Source organism: Notechis scutatus, chromosome 4 (genome assembly GCF_049901735.1).
Source record: "Notechis scutatus isolate UNSWTSFEM ecotype Mainland chromosome 4, rNotScu1.2, whole genome shotgun sequence".
NCBI lineage: Eukaryota > Metazoa > Chordata > Lepidosauria > Squamata > Elapidae > Notechis > Notechis scutatus.
This window is the reverse complement of record NC_142012.1, coordinates 89,809,452-89,831,418: the sequence shown is the minus strand read 5'-3', so window position 1 is coordinate 89,831,418 and position 21,967 is coordinate 89,809,452. Positions and strand designations below refer to the sequence as shown.

The 21,967-nt window shown below is 36.1% G+C and overlaps 1 protein-coding gene across 1 annotated transcript in view; it reads left to right on the top strand.

Annotated features, from left to right (window-relative positions):
- The window catches only part of CDH23 (cadherin related 23), a 564,480-nt gene that overhangs the window by 102,516 nt on the left and 439,997 nt on the right, over positions 1–21,967 (top strand). Inside the window, exons 4-6 of the mRNA XM_087964088.1 lie at positions 11,435–11,577; positions 14,627–14,674; positions 16,138–16,230. Of these exons, the coding sequence (XP_087820214.1) occupies positions 11,435–11,577; positions 14,627–14,674; positions 16,138–16,230 (284 nt within the window). The remainder of the gene's footprint in view (positions 1–11,434; positions 11,578–14,626; positions 14,675–16,137; positions 16,231–21,967) is intronic.

Sequence of the window (21,967 nt, the reverse complement as noted above, 5' to 3'; positions counted from 1 at the left end):
AGCGGATGAAACCATCGATCATATACTGAGCTGTTGCAAGACAATCGCTCAGACTGACTACAAACAACGTCACAACACAGTCGCTCAGATGGTCCACTGGAAATTATGTCACAACTACCATCTGCCTGTAGCAAAGAACTGGTGGGATCATAAGCCTGAAAAAGTAGTCGAAAATGAGCATGCAAAACTACTGTGGGACTTCCGAATACAGACTGAAAAAGTTTTGGAACATAATAGCACGGATATCACGATTGTGGAGAAGAAAAATGTGTGGATCATCGACATTGCCATACCTGGTGACAGCAGAATCAATGAGAAACAACTTGATATCAGGACTTGAGAATCAAACTGCAGAGACTCTGGCATAAACCAGTGCAGGTGGTTCCAGTGGTACTCGGCACACTGGGTGCTGTGCCTAAAGACCTAGGCAAGCACTTGAAAACAATTGCCGCTGACAAGATCACCATTGGTCAGCTGCAGAAGGACACCTTACTGGGATCTGCTCGCATAATCCACCGATACATCACGCAGTCCTCAACACTTGGGAAGTGTTCGACTAGTGATTTGTGATACGAAATCCAGCATGGTTATCTCATTTGCTGTCTATACTGTTGTTTTTTGTGTATAATAATATTCATTGAACAGTCAGCCAGATGTTCAGACTGGGTTTGGCACTTTTGTCTACCTATTGAGTTCTTACCAAGGACCTGGGATAGGCAAATCTGGGTGTTTGATGGTGTTACAGATATTGCCGCAGGATGTAAGCTGTTCCAAGTGAAGCTGCCTTCTGCAATTGACTGATGGCAAAATGCCTATGGTGTTTAAGTGGTGCTCCAGTTGTTTTGGGACTGCACCCAAGGCACCTATTAACAATTGGTACTACCCTTGATCGCCTTTGCCATAGTTCTTTGTATTTTGTCATCTTCTCCAGTTCTTTCTCTTCTCTTCTGCTGTCTCCAGGCACTGCCACATCCACTATCCAGACTTTTTGGTCTTTCTTATCGACAATTGTTAAGTCCGGGGTGTAATGTGGCAGGTGCCTGTCTGCCTGGATTCTGAAGTTCCAGAGCAATTTAACTTTTTCATTTTCTATTGTTGTTGTTGTTGTTGTTAGTATTATTATTATTATTGAGGAGCACATCAACGTGAGCTTTGCATTCACATAAAGAATGAGCAATTCAGCATCACTGCAAAATTAAGAATGACAAAACTTGAAATGAAAACCTTGTAATACCATTTTTTTTAAAAAACTAGGGAGATTTCTGCATGTAGGAGAATTAGCAAACTCGACACATTAGATGGAAACAGGGCAATGATCCTTTCTGTTGATTTCTCAGAGGAACTAATAACCGCATAGGTGTTATGTTTGCACTGAGAGGTACAGATTAAAGTTGTGTCTTTAGATATCAGTTATTCAAAAATGCATCAATGTGATTTGTAGAAAAGAATAATTAGATGGCAGTATCTGGATTAGTTGCTATATTAATTGAGAAGAAACGAACTTTTTTTCACTGGTTTATCGTCAAAGTCAACATTATCTTAGTTTTACCTTTGATGCTGAGAGACATTCAAGGCAGCTAGTAATGAAACAGAAACAGTAAAATTGCATTTAACATTTATGTAATACTCTACTTCTTGTGCTGGTATTGCCTGTTACTTGTTTCCGATGCTTTGTTCCTTTAGTTTGATATCTGGTCATTTTCCTCCCAAGCAGAAAAATTATAAGCAACACTGAAAAAAAAACCTACATGTGTTGTGTTTATTTGATATAGCTTTAGGATCCATGGAAGCTGATGAGGAAAATCTTAGGGCTCTGCAGGATATCAGATTCAAAAGGAAAAAAAACCTGTTTTAAAGTGCAGATGGGTATGGATATAACACCTGTAGGTAACTCTTTAAATGAAGCTCATTTTTTTTCCTGATATTGTTCTGCACTTGGAGTTGATAACAACCATACAATCCAAAGGAAAAGGTACAGCTGCTTCAAGCTGTTGCAGACAGTTACATTCCAGTTGCCCTTTCCTTCCTTCCTTCCTTCCTTCCTTCCTTCCTTCCTTCCTTCCTTCCTTCCTTCCTTCCTTCCTTCCTTCCTTCCTTCCTCCCTCCCTCCCTCCCTGTTGTAATTCCTTATCTTAGGAAAATAGATCTGTATACTGCACTAGTTGGACTTCACCGTTGAAAAACTATACATGGGGTTGAGAGAAAGAACTGGACTTTAAAGGGTTTAGGCACATGTTATTTAGGGATTATCTCCTACAATACCTACTACATCACCGCAGTGGTGCAGTGGTTAGAGTGCAGTACTGCAGGCTACTTCTGCTGGCTGCTGGCTGCTTGGAATCTGGCAGATCGAATCTCATCAGGCTCAAGGTTGACTCAGCCTTCCATCTTTCCGAGTTGGGCAAAATGAGGACCCAGATTGTTGGGGGCAATATGCCGGCTCTGTAAACCGCTTAGAGACGGACGTAAAAGCACTGTGAAGTGGTATATAAGTCTCTATCTATTTGATGGAAAAGCCTACTATGTGTCCCAAGAATGGTAGATGCATGATTGATGGGGCAAGAGCAGACTTCCTTGCAGAGAAGGGGAAAAGAAAGTCAAGATGGCAGCCTCAAAAATGTCAAGCTGCTGGCCATGAAATCAAAGCTTCCCCCATGTTGACATCTATGAACCACATGGAAGAGGCGGGGCTTAGTTCACATGGCCATGGTCACCGGCTTAACTTTTTTGATCTTCTCCCTGCCGATGTCCCTAGCAAGAAAAAGAACCATAGAGGTTGCTGCAATTAAAAATTTGGATTTTCTCCTTCCCTGATGGCTACAAGGCATCTTAAAAAAAAACAACAACAAACAACTAAAGGCAAGGCTAAGCTTTATATCCTGAAGTCTGTCTTTTGACATAAATAAGAAATATTTATCTTTCAAATGCAAAGTTGTAAAATATATTTTAAATGAATGTTTTTAGAAACTGGTGGTTACAATTATGTTTAAGTGCTGTACTTGCTTCTTTTCAGTGCTAAAAATTATTTCTGGCAAGTGGATAATCATTGATAAATGGATAAAAAGTGATAAAATTACAGGCTTGGTGACAGCTGATGGTGACATATAGTTAGCAGTCTAATTATTCACAGGTGTTCAGTTTCTAAGTATTTAAATTGATCTCTTTTTATTATAAGCATTTTACAGAAATGTCTGGTTTTATCTCTGCATTGTTCATAAATTCCTTGGTGTGATTGACATTTGTATGACTTAAGAGTAGAGATGGACAATCTTCTTTGCATATTATATTGTGCACATTCTTAAAAGGGCCACTTTGTTCTTTTCTGTATGAGTGTTTGAAAACAAATTCCATATATATATATATATGATTAATTCCATAATTACTTTTTGTTCACCCCTTTCTCTAATGTAGTTTAGAACTACAGTGCTATGTATTCATGTCATAAATTAAAGTACTTCTTATTAAATTGTGAAGCAAACAAATTTCCTTTCTGTCCTAAGATATACACTAATTGTGTTTTCTCTTGTACCATATCATTTATATTAACAGAAATATACCATACCAAAAAGCAATACATTTGCTTGATGCAAGGTATTTTCAGGGAATCTGGGTTGAGAAACGTAAAAAATGAAGCAGGTTAGGGTTAGGGTTTAAAGTAAATGTACATGTGTCAAGCATCCAGAAAGTATCCATGATACTTTGAAATTCAGCTGCCAACATGTTAAGTAGAATCAATGTTATTTTGAGATTTGTTTTATCAATAACACCTCTTAGAGACACATTAGTTTTTTTCTGATAGTTTTCTATGCCATGACCAAGTGCAGAAGCTCAAGGCTAATTAAAATTTAGTTAACGCTAAACTATTAAATAAAAATTGACACGTGATTATGATCTTTGATGAAATGAAATATCTGTTCAGTTGTTGTTCCTTTAGTACTTTTCCCTGGAGATATTAGCATGGAAACAATTTATGTGTTTAGTTTGATGCTGTGGTGATGTTCTTCATAATAGTACAATAATACTTTCAGGACATCGATAACTTTCTCCAAAATGATCCTATATAAAAATAACAGAATCCACCCAGAATCGTCTTTGGGCAAAAATCAAGAGAAAATGAGTGTTAGGAGATAATGAACTATTAAAACAAATGATCATACATAAGCTGAATATAGGATCTTCTTTAATCTTGCAGAATCTTCCACTTCCTAATTAAATACTCCAAGAAGTTAAAAAACAACAACAATCCTGAATATATATTCTTTCTAAAGTCCACACATAAGAGCAATGTGAATAAGGCTGTTTTCCCCCCATACTATTATAATTGTGTGTATATGCATGTGTGTGTGTGTGTGTGTGTGTGTGTGTGTGTGTGTGTGTGTGTGTGTGTGAGGGGTGGGATTCAACTGGTGATACTACCGGTTTGGTGACTACGTTTTGTGAAACATCACATGATGGCAACGTGATGCAGGGAGTTTGACACCTGTGCTCTAAAGCAGGGGTCTCCAACCTTGGCAACTTTAAGACTTGTGGACTTCAATTCCCAGAGTCCCTCAGCCAGCAAAGCTGGTTGAGGGACTCTGGGAATTGAAGTCCACAAGTCTTAAAGTTGCCAAGGTTGGAGACCCCTGATTAAAGGATGTAGGGATTGAACTAGGTGATCCTTGTAATCCCTTTCAGATGTATAGTTATATAAGAACTATATATGTATAAGATATATGCAATTCATACAAAGAGGAGAGACTGTATATTAGTCAAACACCAAGAAAAAGGAAAACTCCACAATTTTGCAAATTCTTGCCGCTCCTGGGTTTTAAGAATAAAATGCTATAAAGTCCACCACTGTATTAACATTCTAGACTGAGGCTGAATTGTGAAAGGTGTCTTTGTATTAATCTGTGGAGATGCTGCTCCTCCTTCCATTACTGAGTGACTTACATACCAGTTTTTAAATCCAATTTTTTTCTGAGATTGTCTCAGGCAGGGGCAAAATCAGACTGTTATCTTCTGGGTTAATGTTGGTCTTTTAGCAAGCAATAATTTTGTTCTTTCAAATAGTGTAATTTCTTCAGGGGTGGGGTTTTTTTTTTTTTAAAAGACACCTGGGGACATTTTGAAATCTAGAGAATCTGTAAAAACTAGAGATCATTAGCCACTGAAACCAGCAAGTATATTGAAGGACTAAACTACAGGCTTTTTCATACCATATCTGGACTGTAAGTTTGGATGTTGCAATTCCACAAAGGAGCTGCTGCCAAATCTAATTCTCTGATGAGCCCTTGAATGCAAATGCGTATTTGCAAACATATGTTGAAATACTTATGAAATAACATACAAAGTTGCCAGGTTTTGTGTGTGGTGGCATGCAAATCAGGCAAACAATAATTAAGAGCAATTGAACCTGCCTGAATATGGCCAAAAATGGATAACCAAAAATGATTCACACTCAGCATCAATCATTGGCTTTGGGGTGTATGTGCATGTCAGCTGTTGTATTATATTATATTTTTCTCAGGTTTGATAGGTGTCTTTAACATAAGTTTATAATTCTTAAATCAATTTTGGATATTTCTATTTTATTTATGAATATATAGTTTATATCATCCCGATTGCTAACTTTAATTTCTTTTTGTTGTATATGTGTAGCCTGAGCAAGCATTGTCAATTTAGTTTTGGATATTGTGAATATTCGAATATGAATACTCTTGTATTGGTTAATGACCACCATAAAACTAAGAAATAATTATGTAAAGATTACCAGTCTAATAAGAGGACAGTTTTGAAGCAGGGATCAATTGCAGTTTGGGTATCTCTTTCTTAGCCTAACTGACTTAAAGCCAACAGCTAGGAGCTTTTTCTTATCTCAGTGCTACTTCCTATAGTCGTTTCTCCTCTTTTATATGAAGTGTCCAGCCCCTTCTGTTTCAGTCAAAGCTACTCTGCTTTGCCGCTGTCCTGGCCTCATGAATGTCATGTAATTCTACGTTACTGTGTAATAAATCCATCTGATTAATCTTGTGATCATAAATCTAGTTCAAGTTCAGAACATAAATCTAAGCTCTCCTAAGAAAAGCACATCCAAGGAATAAACAAAATGAGAAGTCAGACTATAAGCCAAAGTCAAATACCCAGGGATATTCTTGCAGCTATGAATCTGTGATATTGGGAGCAACAGGGTTATTCACAGATAGACATTGTTTCACCAACCTGTTTGCATTGCTCCTCAAATACCCAAAATGTCTGACAGATGTACCTAGTCAATCTTGGTTTCCTTTAGCAACTCATTCATGAGTAGCCCTTCTTAGTTAATCTGTTTGTTAACTTTAACATGCAGATGGAAAAGTTCTTGAAGACTGGTGGTGGGATGTGAGAATGTCCTTGGGGACAGGAGGAAGACAGGAGGAAGGTGTTTGGCTAAGAATATCTATGTCTGTACTGTAGTGAAGAGAAGAGAAGAGAGGGATGGATACAATTGCTTGGAATAACTGTACTAAAGAAGAGAAAAATATTTTTGCAAAATGTACAGTTCTGATCAAATTATGTTTTAAAGCTTTCTGTGTTCAGCAATGACAAGTGGAAAAGGAACATAAGAAGGGATGTGGCATCCATTGCAGAGAAAGTAATGATTAAAGATAAAATAGAAATCTGTAGCTGGGATGCAAAATAATTTGAGTACTAATGTTTGCTAGCAGATTTTTATTTTCAACATATCTTTCCTTGGATTAAAAAAGGAAGAAAATATATAAGAAAAGACACCTGTTCAATACCCAATTCAGCTTATTATTGAAACTTTCTGCAATAAAATGATGGAATAAATATAACTTATGGAAATGTCCAAAATTTCTTTTTATATATTTTGTTATATTATACTGTTTAAATAATTTTACTTGTGATAATGTAGCTATCAACTAATATAAATATTGTATCTATTTATTTATATCCCACCTTTATTATAAATTATAAGTAAGTCCAGGCAGCCTCCTATTTTCTCCTGAACAACAACCCTGTGTAGGCTGAGAGAGTGACCAGCCCAATATCACCCGGCTGACTTTCATGCCTAAAACAGGACTAGAACTCACAGCCTCCTGATTTCTAGCTTAGTGTTTTAACCACTAGACCAAACTGGTTCTCATATATTGATTGTCCAATGTGGACAAAATGAAACAAGGAAGGGGGCAGGGGCAAAATATTGGCCACTTTTGAATGAAGCATCATATGAATGGTTCACCTGAAGAAGGACATAGTTTTGACTTTTATTTAAATTTTCCACCCACTCACCTGGTTGGATGCTCTTAAATTGAAAGGAACATGCAACATAAGAATGCACGGAAGACTGATTAATAGCAGAGTTTACAATAGAATAATGAGCAAAATGATATCAATTAGAAAAGTCAGTTAAAGTCATCTGGGAAAGATGCCTACTTATTTTCAATCATTTATCAATTTCTATTTGCAAATATTGATTTTAGATGTCTGTGGAGATTCCGAGTTATCCAGGTCATGGTTGTCTCAAGGGTGCTTTTTTCAAAAGACAACTGGACTATGTCTCTTCCTTGAGAAAGATGTTTCACTTCTTATCCAAGAACTGATGAAGCTTCTTGGATGAGAAGCAAAACGTCTTCTTCTTCCTCAAGGAAAAAACTTAGTCCGGTTGTGTTTTGAAAAAATGCACCTTTGAGTCATATTGATTTTAGATTTCAGATAATTGTCTTTTAGACTGGGAATAGCTGAAATTTGATATTTCTCATCCTGAAAGACACGCTGGCTCTGAAATATGTAGGCAAAAGGAAAAGGAGAGCTCTTTATACCTCTCTTTAGTGAGGAATAATAACTGCTTATTTTATAAAATGCTGGGACAATGTAGCTTAAAAGGAACTCTTACAGCATGGCCTATCCAAACACAAATCAATCAAGAAAATCTTTAAATCCATTTCAATAGGAGATGATTTGAAAAACTGTTCTTGAGGAACAGTAATGGAAACCATATCCTGCAGGGGGAAATATCTATACCTTGAGGGGATGGACTTCAGCTGTCCTGCATACACATATACAGTCTTTTAAAGGGAAACAAACCCCTTATATTCTTCCCTCCCAATGTTTCTATAAAATATTGACTTGGAAACAGAATGCTGTTTCTTAATTTTTAAATCTTTCTCAGTGAACAGGGGGATTTTTTAAAATATATCTCACTAAGTACTTCCTGTATATGCAAGGGGGGCTCACAGGAGTTTGGGAGAACCCCTTGCTAAGATTTTGCACAGTTTGGAGAACCCCCAAATCCCACTCCTGTCTGACCCCACCCACCCCTCCCCTCCCAGGAATCTCCACACGGCCCCATTTTGGATGCAGGTAAGTGCAGGGCACGCGTGGAGGCTTAGGGAGGGTGAAAAACAGTCCTCCCGGAAGTTCAGGAAGACTGGAAACAGGCCTGTTTCTGGCTTCCAGAGAGCCTTCAGAGCCCGGGGAGGCCATTTTCGCCCTCCCAGAGACTTGAGGAAAACCTCCGGAGCATGGGGAGGGCAAAAATGCCTCCCCCACCATGATGCAGGAGGTTGAGTAGGCCACACCCACCATGGCCACACCCACCTAGCAACCTGGCAGAGAACCACCCCTGTGTATATGCCATTACTTCATGCAATCCCCTTGAAATAAAATGAAATAATATTGAGAAGAAGGCGGAGCCTCCTCGCTGACAGACTGTAGATCGTGACTCTCTGCGGCTATGGTCTGTGCTCTTTCGTTGGAGAGCCCCGATCATTACGATTAGGGGCTGAAGCTGCCTTAGAGGGGCGGTGGAGTAAAGGGAAGCCGCAAGCCAGGTTGAGGGGAGCCGCATCTCCCCCCCTGGACTTGGTCTTTTTCCCCCCGAAGACGACTGCAGCGGTGGTTTAAAATGGCCACCCCGAAGAGGAGGACTCAGCTGGATTAAGATTTGTGCAGGAGGGAAGAAAGAGGTGGATAACATCTGAACTGGGACAACTGGGCAATACAACTAAGCAAAAGTACCCCGGGATTAAGGTAACATGGAATTTTTAAGAAAAGAAAAGTGAGCAGCGAAATTACAAAGGGACAGGAAAAAAAAGAAAAGAAAATATTTTTGACAGCTAAGCAGGGCTTCGAACCAGGAAAGGAAGAAGCTGGAACTAAAGATTTAACTAAATTGAACTAAAATATTTTGGGAATAAACAGGCATAAAATAAAGCTGGACTTAAGATTGTCAAATAATAATAATAATAAAATTTGCAAATTGGAAACTGGACTGTGCTGGAATATTGAGGTTTGAAAACCCCTAAATAAAAAAATAGGGGGAAAAGGTGAAGACTTTGTATAATGGAGAGTGCCACCTTTTGACAAAAACTTGAGTACAAACAAAAAAGGAAAGCATCCTGTTTCTGAATGAACTTGTGTGGATATAACATTAAAGAAATATTGAAACAAAGTAAGAATCTTAGAAAGTGAAAGCACAACCAGAATAAAGAAAAAAGCAAGGAAAGACTGACTGTGGGGTTGATTGATGTTTTTGGTATAGACCCTGGGCTGGAATAACTGAGAACTGTAGAAAATTGAAAGAAGAAAGAAGGAAAGTAAAAGTGTTTTTTTTTGTGTGTGTGGACTTTAACGATCAAAAAATATAAGAGTGTGTAATGATGATATCTCTTTGGGAATTAAAAATGGAACTTAAAAATATGAGAGAATTACTACAGGAAAGAGGCGAATCACTTTGCTCTGTGTTGGAAACAATGGAAATGGTGATTGAAGAAGAAGACGAAAGAGCTTCAGAGGAGGAGGAGTCGACTCAAGGAGAAGACAATTAACACAAAAAAACACTACAAAGAAGTGGGGAAAGAAGGAAGGTTAAAAAGTTGAGGTTTAAGAAGGCAATCACAAGGGGGAATACCTGTGAAGTCGGGAAATGCAGAAAGACCCAGCAGAAAAGGGGAAAGGAAGATATTAAGAAAGAGAGGGATATAAATTGGAATGAGAAAAGATATGGGGAAAAGAGGGGGAGGAGAAGCAGTAAGAAACAGGTGCATGAAATAAAGAAATACGGAAATAGTAAAATGTTGAAAAGAAATTGTTTTTTCAGAGATAATGGTTGATGAATTAAAAAGGAGCTTCTGCATGGTGACAAGGGGTAATAAGAATATTTCTGCAATTAAAAATATTTAGAAAATAGGGTAATATAGATACTGATAACTCTTATTAAAAATCAAGGGGGAAAAATATGCTGCGGAATCCAAATGAAAAGATGTAATGATTATTGTTGTAACTTCTTAAAAATAATGGTTTATTGGGAATTAAGATGAGGGAATAAAGTTATATTTTAATCATTGAGGTGTCAACACTCAAAACAGTAAAAGAGGGGAAACCTATACTTGTTTTTTTTTTAGTGTTAAAATTTGTATTAATCTAGAATTTATAAAAAGAATGTGTAATGGAAAGGGAATATGACAGATTAAAGAACCAAATAAATTAATAAGTTAATATAGACTTAAAAGCAAGGAGAGACATTGGTAACTTTTTTATTATTATTATCATTATTATTATTATTATTATTATTATTATTATTATTATTATTAGGCAAACATATTGTTTATCTTTATTTTTAAAATAAATATTAAAGGATTATATTTGAAATAATTGAAATGAAACAAAAAGATGTTTCGATTGAGATTAATGAAAGAGGCTAGAATTAATGTGTTTGTTTCTCTCCTTACTGAAAATTTGGAATGGAAAAGGTAATAATAGAATTAAGTATGGATATATGAATGTATAATTGCTATCATATTTGTATGTAAAGGTGATGACCCGGAAATATGTTGTCCACTAAAAAGAGAATTTTGTTTTTAATGTGAAAAACTGAATAAAGTTTGTTAAAAAATAAAAAATAAAATGAAATAATATCATGACATCTATCACTTGTTCTGAGGCTATGTTCCCTGTGAGCCTTTTGGTTGTTTATGTAATATTAACATTCTACTTATGGTGGACACCTGCTGTTAGTAGATTTTCAGGAGAAAGCTGGGGGGGGGGGACTTCACACAGAACAGATGTTCATGTTAGTCCTAAATTTAGTCTCCTTAAATCTGTATGTACAGATACGCTGTACTTCCTTTACCTGTATTGCAGGCAACTGCCTTCCCAAAACCATAATATGCAAATCTTGAAGATACGTAGAAGCTGGATAATGTATATAAACTCAACAGCGTATATGTCATTTTATTCTATATGTCAATTTTGCAGCTGTCAGAATCGGTGTTTGTTTCTGCCAACTAACTTTTTAAAATTCTCAGAGTACTTCAGAAATTTTTTGCTAACTACTACAATGTGTGTGATTTGTTTTTATCAAGTGCAGAAATGCTGGTGTTTGAACACAATTCTTTTCATGACGCTGCTAACTAATTCATGTTTTTTCTTCCTTTGATACCTTTTATAGGTTCATCAGTAACACAGCTGCTTGCCCGTGACCTAGACAATGACCCCCTTGTATTTGGAGTAGTAGGGGAGGAAGCGAGCAGATTCTTTGCAGTGGAAAGCATGACTGGTGTCATTTGGCTCAGACAACCATTAGACAGAGAGGTAACACAGAATGATTTGCATTAAACTGTAATATGTATTACAACTTGAGCCCTTCTTCACACTGCATTCAGCACCCAGCTGACCTTAGCTGACTTTGAAAAGCTAAATAGAATTAGTATTTGGATGGAAGACCATCAGGAAAACCCAGGGTTACAGGCTGGGCTGCAAAGTAGAAAAAATATCTTGCTAGAAGGAAAAAATCAAACCACTTCAAGTTTTCTAAAGAAAATTCCCCTTTTGTGATTATCATCATCATCATCATTCATTCATTCATTCATTCATTCATTCATTCATTCATTCATTCATTAATCTTTAGTGAGATTCACAGCCTTTGGGGCTGATTGATAGCTCAACAGTTCAAGTCCTAACCAAGGACCTAGGAACTGTTCAGGTAGCGTCGGAGGATATAAGCTGTTCCATGTAGTGTGGTTTTTTGTAAAATCATGGTATTCAAGTCTGATAAATTCAGAATTTCCAAATAGCGAGGTAGCCCTTTAGGTATTGCTCCAAGGGCTCCAATTACAATTGGGATAACACACAATTTCTTTTTTCCAAAGTCGCTCAACTTCAATTTGTAAGTCCTGATACTTTGTGATTTTTTCTTGCTGCGTGTCTTCAATTTAATATTATTATTAATTATTATTATTATTGCATTCATGTTGAATTTTAAAATCATTACAATTTTAAATTTGCTTATAGGCATTATATGTTAATACTAGCAGCAAATATATTTGTAGCCTATAAATAAAGAAAGGAGAAGAGGGGGAAAGGAGAGATCAAATATTTTGAAGGAAATACTAAGCTATATATTGAAAAAAATCTACAGGTAGTCCTTGATTTATGACAATTGAGAACAAAATGTCAGGTGTAGGTCAATATGGTTGTAAGTCAAATCTTCATATGACAAGACCTGATTTCAAGTGGATCACATGGTCATTAAACGAATTCAGCTTCCCCAATGGACATTTTTGACAGAAACTGGCAAAAGAAGATGGTAAATCACAATCACGGGACTGCGGGATGCTGCAACTAGTTGCAAATGCAAGTCTGTTGCCAATATCCGAAATTGTGATCACATGACCATGGGGATGGTGCCACAATCATAAATGCCAGAACATATTATGAAGCATTTTTTCCAAGATCATTATAACTTTGAACATTATTAAACAAACAATCATAACTCAAGGACTACCAGTATCTCTTTTTATTTGTACTGTGTTCTGTTTAGGGAGATCCTTATACCAGATCAGATTGTTTTTCCAATTGATTCAGATTCTGGGTCCAGATTCTGGATCTAGACTCTGGGCTTTTAAGCCTAGAGAACAGAACCAAAGAATGGACCATATGGGATAAACGTTATTTGGAATTCAATTACAACCTTTATTGTCAGAATACAACATGTGTACAATGAGATTGGCTGAGCCTCCCTTCATGCACACTCCCAACACAATACAATTCACAGTGAAACACAGAAAATCCCTAATCCAGTGACTCCTACTAACAAACACACAAACCTATCGCACCATGTGAACTTATTGCATGTCAATCATACTATGTTGTTGTAAAGTTATTTTATCTAGGCTGACTCCATTTCTATTCTAGTCTATCATCTTCATGTTCTACAACGTTATTTCCTTAGATATTATTTTGTTTGTTTGCTGTTATAGGAGCTGAAACAAGACCCTTTCAGGTAGAGAAGGAAGGAGAGAATGGGAGAAATCATACGTCCATTTTGAGCAAATGGACAATGGCTCCTTTAAGCTTGGCATTTGACTTTCACACACTTCATGCATTGAGTCAGGAGCTAAATCCTTTATGAGCTCTTCTTAGCTTTCATTAGTGTTCATGGGAAGAAAGCTGCTGTTTTAGTAGAATGTTCTTGGATTTTTCTCCAGAATAAACAGTCAAAGGGAAAAGGGAACATAAGTGTCTATACCTAACTCCAGTAATACCATGTGACAACACATGAGTAGTGACATCATAGTGCCCTTCCATACAAGTGGTGGAGCGTTGATTTCATCAGACTATAATGCACAATTCATTACTTCCCTATCTTGCTGCCGTAGATGTCCATGGGACTGAAACTTGTGGCTTCAGTATCTAGCACTTTACCACCTAACCCAGAGGTCTCCAAGCTATGCTGACTGAAGAATTCTGGGAGTTGAAGTCCACAAGTCTTAAACTTGCCAAGTTTGGGGACCCCTGATCTAACCCAATAATTCCAGGCTTCAAACATTATTTTCATTTCAGCTATTAGTTGGCAAGTAACCAACTACACATCACACAAAGTTATAATACATTTAATTTGATTTGGCTTAGGGTGATATGTGAACCAGATTACATTGACCTATTGAAAAAAGAAAAGAACCTAGCTATAGCAAACAGTGGTTTAGTTCAAGGGGGAAAGACATTGTACCTGAATTGAGCTGTGATAATAAGCTTCAAGCAATGGACCCAGAAACGGGGGAAGGAGTGGATAGAAGATGTACGTCTGGAGATGACTGACTCATTCTTCTTATAACCATTTTATCATTGTGTTTGAATTCAACCATTTGAAAAAGGTCAAACTGCAGACTTGTTAGAGGATTAGATTCCTTTTATCATTTCAGTGTAACATGGCATACATGGGCACTTCGATTTTTACAATTATGTTACCCAATATTCAGATTGTTTTGCATTCTGTAAAAGAGCTCTTTAGATCTAACTACAACATCGTGACATAGAACTTACATTACTTTTTTAAAGGCTGAATCTGTTGTTCATACTTATTCTGCTTTTCACACCCCACTGATCTAATTCTTTAATGAAAAAGTAGGTAACTTTAGCACTTCCCTACATTAATTAATTTATACCAACCCCTTTGATGTCTAGGTAAAATTATCCTACTATTGCAATCTTGCAGTGAGGTTTTCAGTTATTGCCGAGGCACTGCTTCATCTTCTTCCCGGCCACAAAAGCATGTAATTATATTCGGCTCAAATCCAAAGCCTTCTATCAACAGATTACCACTGTGGCATCTCTAATTATATCATTTTTCTTTTCATTTCAGACGAAGTCAGAATTCACAGTTGAATTTTCTGTCAGTGACAGCCAAGGGGTAAGTGTAACATTTGTTCCATGATTTAAATGGAGACCAGAGTAGAGATGATATGGAGAGGTCACACTATGGGGAGGAGAGGAAAGCTGTCACAATCCCACCCTCTTTCTGAAGGAATCCTCCCAGGGATACAGCAGTGTGATTGTTATAAGAGAAACAGGTGGATATCTCAGGCATTCGCTCTTTCTGTACAGCAGTTTATGAAATGGTGTGGAAGTCCCACCATCTGTTTCCCTCTCCAGTCATATTAAGAAGTGTAAACTTCAGGGAACAAGGCAGTTTTGGTCTCTGGGTCTGTTTTCTCTCCTATTTGTAAAGTAGAAGCATGGCACACCGTGGGACAACCTGTTGTGTTATATAGAAGCTCATACTGTACTCAAGAAATATTGATGCTTAGGTCAGTTAAGTGTAAAGCTGGTGTGATTTACAGATATGGACAGCTTCAAAGTCATTTGTGATAAGCCTGGAAATGCTTTGAAAAACATCCTTTATATTAGAATAACTAATATAGAATAACTATATTTATGGAATATAGAACCACCTTAGGAAAATCCACATTTAAATAGCCATTTTTCTGTTAGGGCAACAGGAAATGTGATTTTTTTTTAAATTAGAAAAATGTTCAATTATGGAGAAAGTTCTGTCTTTAAAGCAGCATTTTTGGATTCTGTACATAAGAATAACTTCAAAACAATCCATTCTAAAAATGAAACATGTTTTCTTCTTTTTCTAGCCACCATGAAAATATTCAGCAGACAGTGTGGCAGTTATTCTAATATAATAATATATAAAGTAAATGTCAGAATATTATATGTACCAAAAATCAAGTCATGCATAAATGTTGAAAACACAAATATGAAGTTCTCTTGCAACATACATGTTTCAGTTGTGAATAAAACACTTATGTACAATCTCTCTGCTATAAAGAAAGGATCTTTAATATCATATGACATCACCTTGGTGGAAGATACCTGATACCACCCTTTAATAATAAATACCACACTAGTTATATGGATTCCATGCTTTATTTCAATTAAGTTAGATTTTAAAAATTGAACTTCTACTGTGTTTAAAGAGGGTCACCACTGGCAGCAGATTCAACTCATCATATTGAAGGAATAATGAGTGATACATGGGAATGATGCATATTAATTTTAGCTAGAAAGTACATTAAGTTGGTTAATATGGAATGACTATCACCATTGCAATCCCAAGCCTTAAATTGTGGATCCAGCATTCACAACTCAAAAATTCTTTGAGTAGTTAATGAAGGCTCTCATTCATAACTGAAAGGGATTCAAAATAAGAATCCCTAGAATCCAATTCTCCTTTTTACACAGAGATAATTTTCCTACAGTAGTAATGCTTATTAACTTTTTCAATTTTTTTGAATATTGTTACCCCTGCAATTGAAGAAATTGTTGCAATTATAGTAACTTTGCTCCAAATCATTTTGATCGTAGGTGATAAAGGGGTCTGTGAATATTCAAGTTGGAGATGTCAATGACAACACACCAAGATTTCACAATCAACCATACAGTGTCCGCATCCCTGAGGTATGAACTCATTGATTAATTTTGTTAGTAGAATTCCCATCTTTTCTTTTCCTCAAGGAATGATTTATTATAATTGGAACCTTCTTTAACTAACTGAAGAATAATGTTTCTCATATATGATCAGAGAACTGTATGTTCTGTCCCTATCCATTATCTTAAGTGGAGCAAGTGATGGAGTCATATTTCTATAAAAATCTTGATCATTTTTATACTAAGTAGTCTTGCCACAAAATATTATCATGTGGAACCTTCCTGTATGTTATTTCCATTCTGCCAAAGGGTGTGTGATCTATTTTTTCCCATTCAGTCAAAATTCTGTAACTACCAAACTCTTGTTTGATATATTTTGTGGATCCTATTGTTCATTATGGTTCTTGCTGTAAAAATGTTTTCATTTTCTGAAAAGTCTCAAAAATTTTTTAAGGTTACTGACAATTTCCTATTGAATGAAACAGTGTGTTGTTGGCTTATATGGGCATTGGCACCTACATTTAAAAAGCAGAAGTAAAAATAGCAATAACAATAGCACTTGGACATATATACCACTTCACAGTGCTTTACAGCCCTCTGTAAGTGGTTTACAGAGTCAGCCTATTGACTCCAACAATCTGGGTCCTCATTTTACCAACCTTGGAAAGATGGGAAGGCAACCTTGAGCCAGTGAGAATCGAACTGCTGGCAGTTGGTAGAATTAGCCTGCAAATACTGCATTCTAACCATTGTACCACCATGCCACAATTATGATGGTCTTTACTTTGAAAAAATATCCTGAAAAAATCATGTTGGTGAGTGTTATAAAAAATTGTTTGAAATACATAAATCCCTATCCAAAAGCTACATTCCTATGGTTCCTTGTGCTGTGAAAATAATAGTCCAAAATTTTCTCAGATTTAGAGTAGAGTCTCAGTTTGAATTCCTAGTGTGGAAGGAATGAGAACCAAGGTGATATTATTTAATCATAGGGATAGACAATTCATTCAGTGACATTTTCTTCAAACATGTATTTTAAGCCTAGCTACCTTTCAGTTAAAATTCCTAGTTCACAATAGAAAATCTTCTATGCATTTGTTTTGATATGTGTTGATAATCATTTTATCTTGAAACAGGTATTTTATGTTAAAATAGGTCATTTTGTATAATACTTTGTTGATTTTGACCCAAGAATTATATTACACATTTTGCAGAAGGGAATAATACTCCAATGGACAGATGCATTTCATTTCATGTATAATGTAAATCGTGTTGGTTCACTGGAAACTGCTAAGTGAAATTTGGAGTTTTATTTGTTTCTAATTCATTTTCAATCTAACAGCATTTTGTGGAAACAAGAGATGTTGGTGATAGTTATCCCTGGATCATTTTTGTTGGTCTTTCTCAAGACAAATGAAGTCTACTTCCTCATGGCTACTTTTTCACAACACTGGAAAAAATGTAGAAAGTTGCTATCACAGAAGATATGCACAAGAAAAGTATGCACACAAATGTATGAGTTATCGTGAGTTGTTTTTTTTTTTTTAAAAATGGAATTATTTAAAAGAAAAATCGAACAAAATTACATTTTTCAGATTTCTCCTTTGCTACATTTCCGTTTTTTAAACTGAAGTCTGTTATTTTTTTATTTTTGATATAAATATTGCATTTATAATAAATTTTGAAATATGATTTTCTTATTACATAGAAAAAGGTCCAGGAGGACCTTTTTAAGGAGAAGAACCTATTTAAATCAATTAAAAAATATTAAACCACCTCAGTTATTTGATTGTAGAGAGAAGTGAGAAATAAATCAAATCAATAAACCATTCTCTAGGATTATAAAACCCTGTGAATTTAACTAAAATTATTTTTAAATTATTAGTATATGTTAGTGCACCTAGATCTAAATGACTGTATGTAAATTTTACCAACACTGGAATGTAAAATTGTTGACTAAAAGCCAAATTGGATGTCATTTTGGAGATATCTCTATGACAGTAGTTTTATATGTTGCTATTGGTATTTTGGGTTTATAAATCCTGTAAAAAAAACCTGCAGCACCATTACTACACAAAGATTAAGGTGCATTTAAACTTTCCCCCTTTTCCCATTATTACCATTGGAATTGTCTTTTTCTGCAGACATGATATGTGACCCATAAAAGAAAAATGATGAGGCTCCAACCTTAATTGCTCCACCTTCTTGCTATCACATTCCTGATAAATAGGAGATCTGATTGTAGTTGTCCCAGAATGTTTGGTATGGCTTTGAGACAACCTGAACAAATCATTTTAATAGCTTTGTTTTCCTGAATTCTAGGTCCATTAATCAGAGAAAAAGATGCTTTCCAGTCTCTCTCCTTCTTCTTGGAATTCAGACTGCTTAGTTCTCTACAGTTTAGCATTCCATTGTTTTATCTCCCTGCCTAATACAGATAATTTTACCATTCAATCAAGCTAGTGAGTGAGCAAGCAGGTGAACTTGTATGTGAGAGTGGGATTGTGAAATTGAGCTACCTGTAGTATTTTTAAAAGTAGCAATTATTACATTATTGATAATTGCTCCATTAATACATTTACTACCTGACACCCCATTTTGATTTAAACTTGAGTCTTTGCTCTACTTTTGTGTGCATGTAAGAATCCTTCATCAGCCTTCTTTGGGTAAAATGTAATCTCTGGTGCTTGACTTTATATCAGAAACAGTAAATCCTCTCTTCTAATTATTGTATTTGCTTTTAAAGCCATATGTTTCCAGGCTCAAAATACAAAATAATGGAGTTGGAAGGGACCTTGTAGCCTTCTAGTACAAACCCCTGATCAAGCAGGAGAATCTATACCATTCCAGAAAAATGGCTGTCCAATATCTTCTTAAAAAATCTCCAGTGATGGAGCACCCCCAACTTCTGAAGGCAAGCTCTTTCACTGGTTAATTGTTCTCACTGTTAGGAAGTTTTTCCTTAATTCCAGGTTGCTTCCCTCCTTGTTCAGTTTCCATCCATTACATCTTGTCCAGCCTTCAGGGGCTTTGGAGAACAGGTTGATTCCCTCTTCTCTGAGAGTCCCTCAAATATTGAAAGACTACTATCATGTCACCCCTTAGTCCTTCTCTTTGTTAGCCTAGACATACTGAGTTCATGCAACCATTCATTATATACTTTAGCCTCCAGCCCTCTAATCATCTTTGTTGCTCTCCTCTCCACTCTTTCTAGAGTCTCAACATCTTTTTTTGTACCATGATGACCAAAAATGGATGTAACATTCCAAATGTGGTCTTACCAAAGCGGTATAAAGTGGTACGAACACTTCATAGTATCTCTCTATTGAAGCAGCCTAGGACTATGTTTTTCCCCCGTCAGAATTGATGTGGGCTATCCTAATTACCTGATAGGTTGCAATACAAATGCTAATTATACCCTACAGACGTTTTTCAGAACTTGTGATGGAATTTGGTGTTGTAAGAAGATGAAGCATAGAACTGCAAGAGCGACATACATTTTCATTCTTCACAATGTAATGAGAGCTCACATTGTCTCAGCTTGCATATTAGGTTTTGTCTAGCTGGGACAGTGTGATGATGTCCCAGAATATCTAATTACAAAGAACACATTGAAAAGAGAAAAACAGCAGTAGCAACTTCATGTCTTCTTTCCATCTTGTTACAGTTAACATCAGGCACAATAATAAATTGTGGCTCTCCATAATCCTCCAGGAGAACCTTCAGAGACTCAACGCACCTGCTAATATCTGTCCATTGCAGAACAGAAAAATCTCTCCTTTTTTGTATATGTGATGATTCTTCATAGTAAGAATCACTGCTTCCTTTTAAGGGTGACTCTGGAGAGGGAGCCTAGCTAGTCTCATTGTTATTTGTTTACTCTGAATATACTTTCAATATTAATATTTACGTTGAATATATCCCCACATAAACATCTCAAACAGTGAATAAAATTTAAATACTTCTATTTTGACTGAATTAAAATAAATTAATTGACCTTCTTTTGACCATTAATTGTTTTGGGCACCAGTCTAAAATATCAGTGGTCTCCCTAGTAGTAAAAGAAAAACTACATGAAATCTTTGGATGTTTTCTCCCAATGATACTATTTAGGTCAAATAGGTAAGGAATCAGCATATATAACAGCTGAAGTGCTGAAAAAGAATCATTTAGCATTTCAGAAATCAGCCTGAAGGAAGAAAAAATACATATAGTATTTTACATGTTCATTCTAGCATGGTTCTCCAGAAAGGCAATATGGTTGAAGTAAACAAAGAAAGGGTTTTTTTTTCATTGACCTTGTTTCTTTCATAGAGAATGGCAGAAATCCAGGCCTGAACTGAACTGGACCTTAGTTATTCAGTTGCCAACTGGAAATTATTCACCATAATGGGACCCCTAGAGGCCTCTTTATTAAAGAGTTAACAGAATTTAATAAGCATTGATTAAATGTTAAAATTGCTTTCTGATAAAATAAATAAATTTCCAACTCGCATAAAAAATAAGGTTTTGTTGATAGCTCCTCACCTTTACCAAAACCCTGCTTGAAGATAATAGGCTAAACATACAGGGAAAAGAGTGTTTCTAATAGTAGAAGATACGTTTCCCAAGAATATTAATCTTCATCTTGTTGATATCGGGAGTATTTGGAATGTATGAAAGTATTCAAAATTATGAAGCCTTTGTACAATTGAGGATAACCAAAAGTATTGAAAGATGAATCTACCGCCGATTTCCAACAATAGACTGCCTGATATCTGCTATATGTCAATATTTGAATTAAATAATTTTCCAGTTGGCAAGGAGGAACAATCCTACCTATTTTTCTCTATTCAGTTTGTCTATGATAGAAATAATACTTTTTAACTTTCTTAAATTTTGATTTTGTTGGAAATAAGGGCTAAACATAGGTTAGCAGTGAATAGAATTAAGAATATGGTGAAGGACACTGAAATGAAGGAATATTGGAAAGAATATTTTAAAGCCCTGTGTGGAATGATAGTGGTATGTCAAAAAATGGGGTGGAAATTAATAGCAATAGCACTTAGACTTATATACTGCTTTATCTCATCTGCCATCATCAGGCTTCTGTATTGTGTTCGTCTGTATTGTGTTCGTCGTCAGACCACTAGCCAGGCAAACACCTGGGCACAAACAGATCCCCCCTGATACCTCCAGCTCAAACACACCCCAACCAGGCACCCAGATGAAACCTAGCTTCCTAACAAATGATAACCGTCCATTTACCCGGAGCCAAGCTGCACTAAAGGCCTCCAATAAAGGAACACAAAGTTGCCAGCCAATCAAGATACAAAAAGAGCCACAAAACAGACAGAAGATATTAGAAACACCAATCAAGCAGAACACAGCAAACTCCAAGACCAATAAACACAGACCAAGATTCCCAACCAATCAGGATGAAGAAAAAACCATTCTGGCACAGCAATAGGCTGCCCCAAATTTAAAACTGAAACAACTGTGGGGGCCTGACTCACAGACGGACACAATACAGAAGACTGATGATGGCAGATGAGATTCTGCCAAAACGTTGCTACAACTTTAAAAGCACAACTACAATGACGTGGGAAAATACCCAAACAAAGCTGAATACCATACATATACATATACATATACATATACATATACATATACATATACATATACATATACATATACATATACATATACATATACATATACATATACATATACATATACATACATACATGCATGCATGCATGCATGCATGCATGCATGCATGCATACA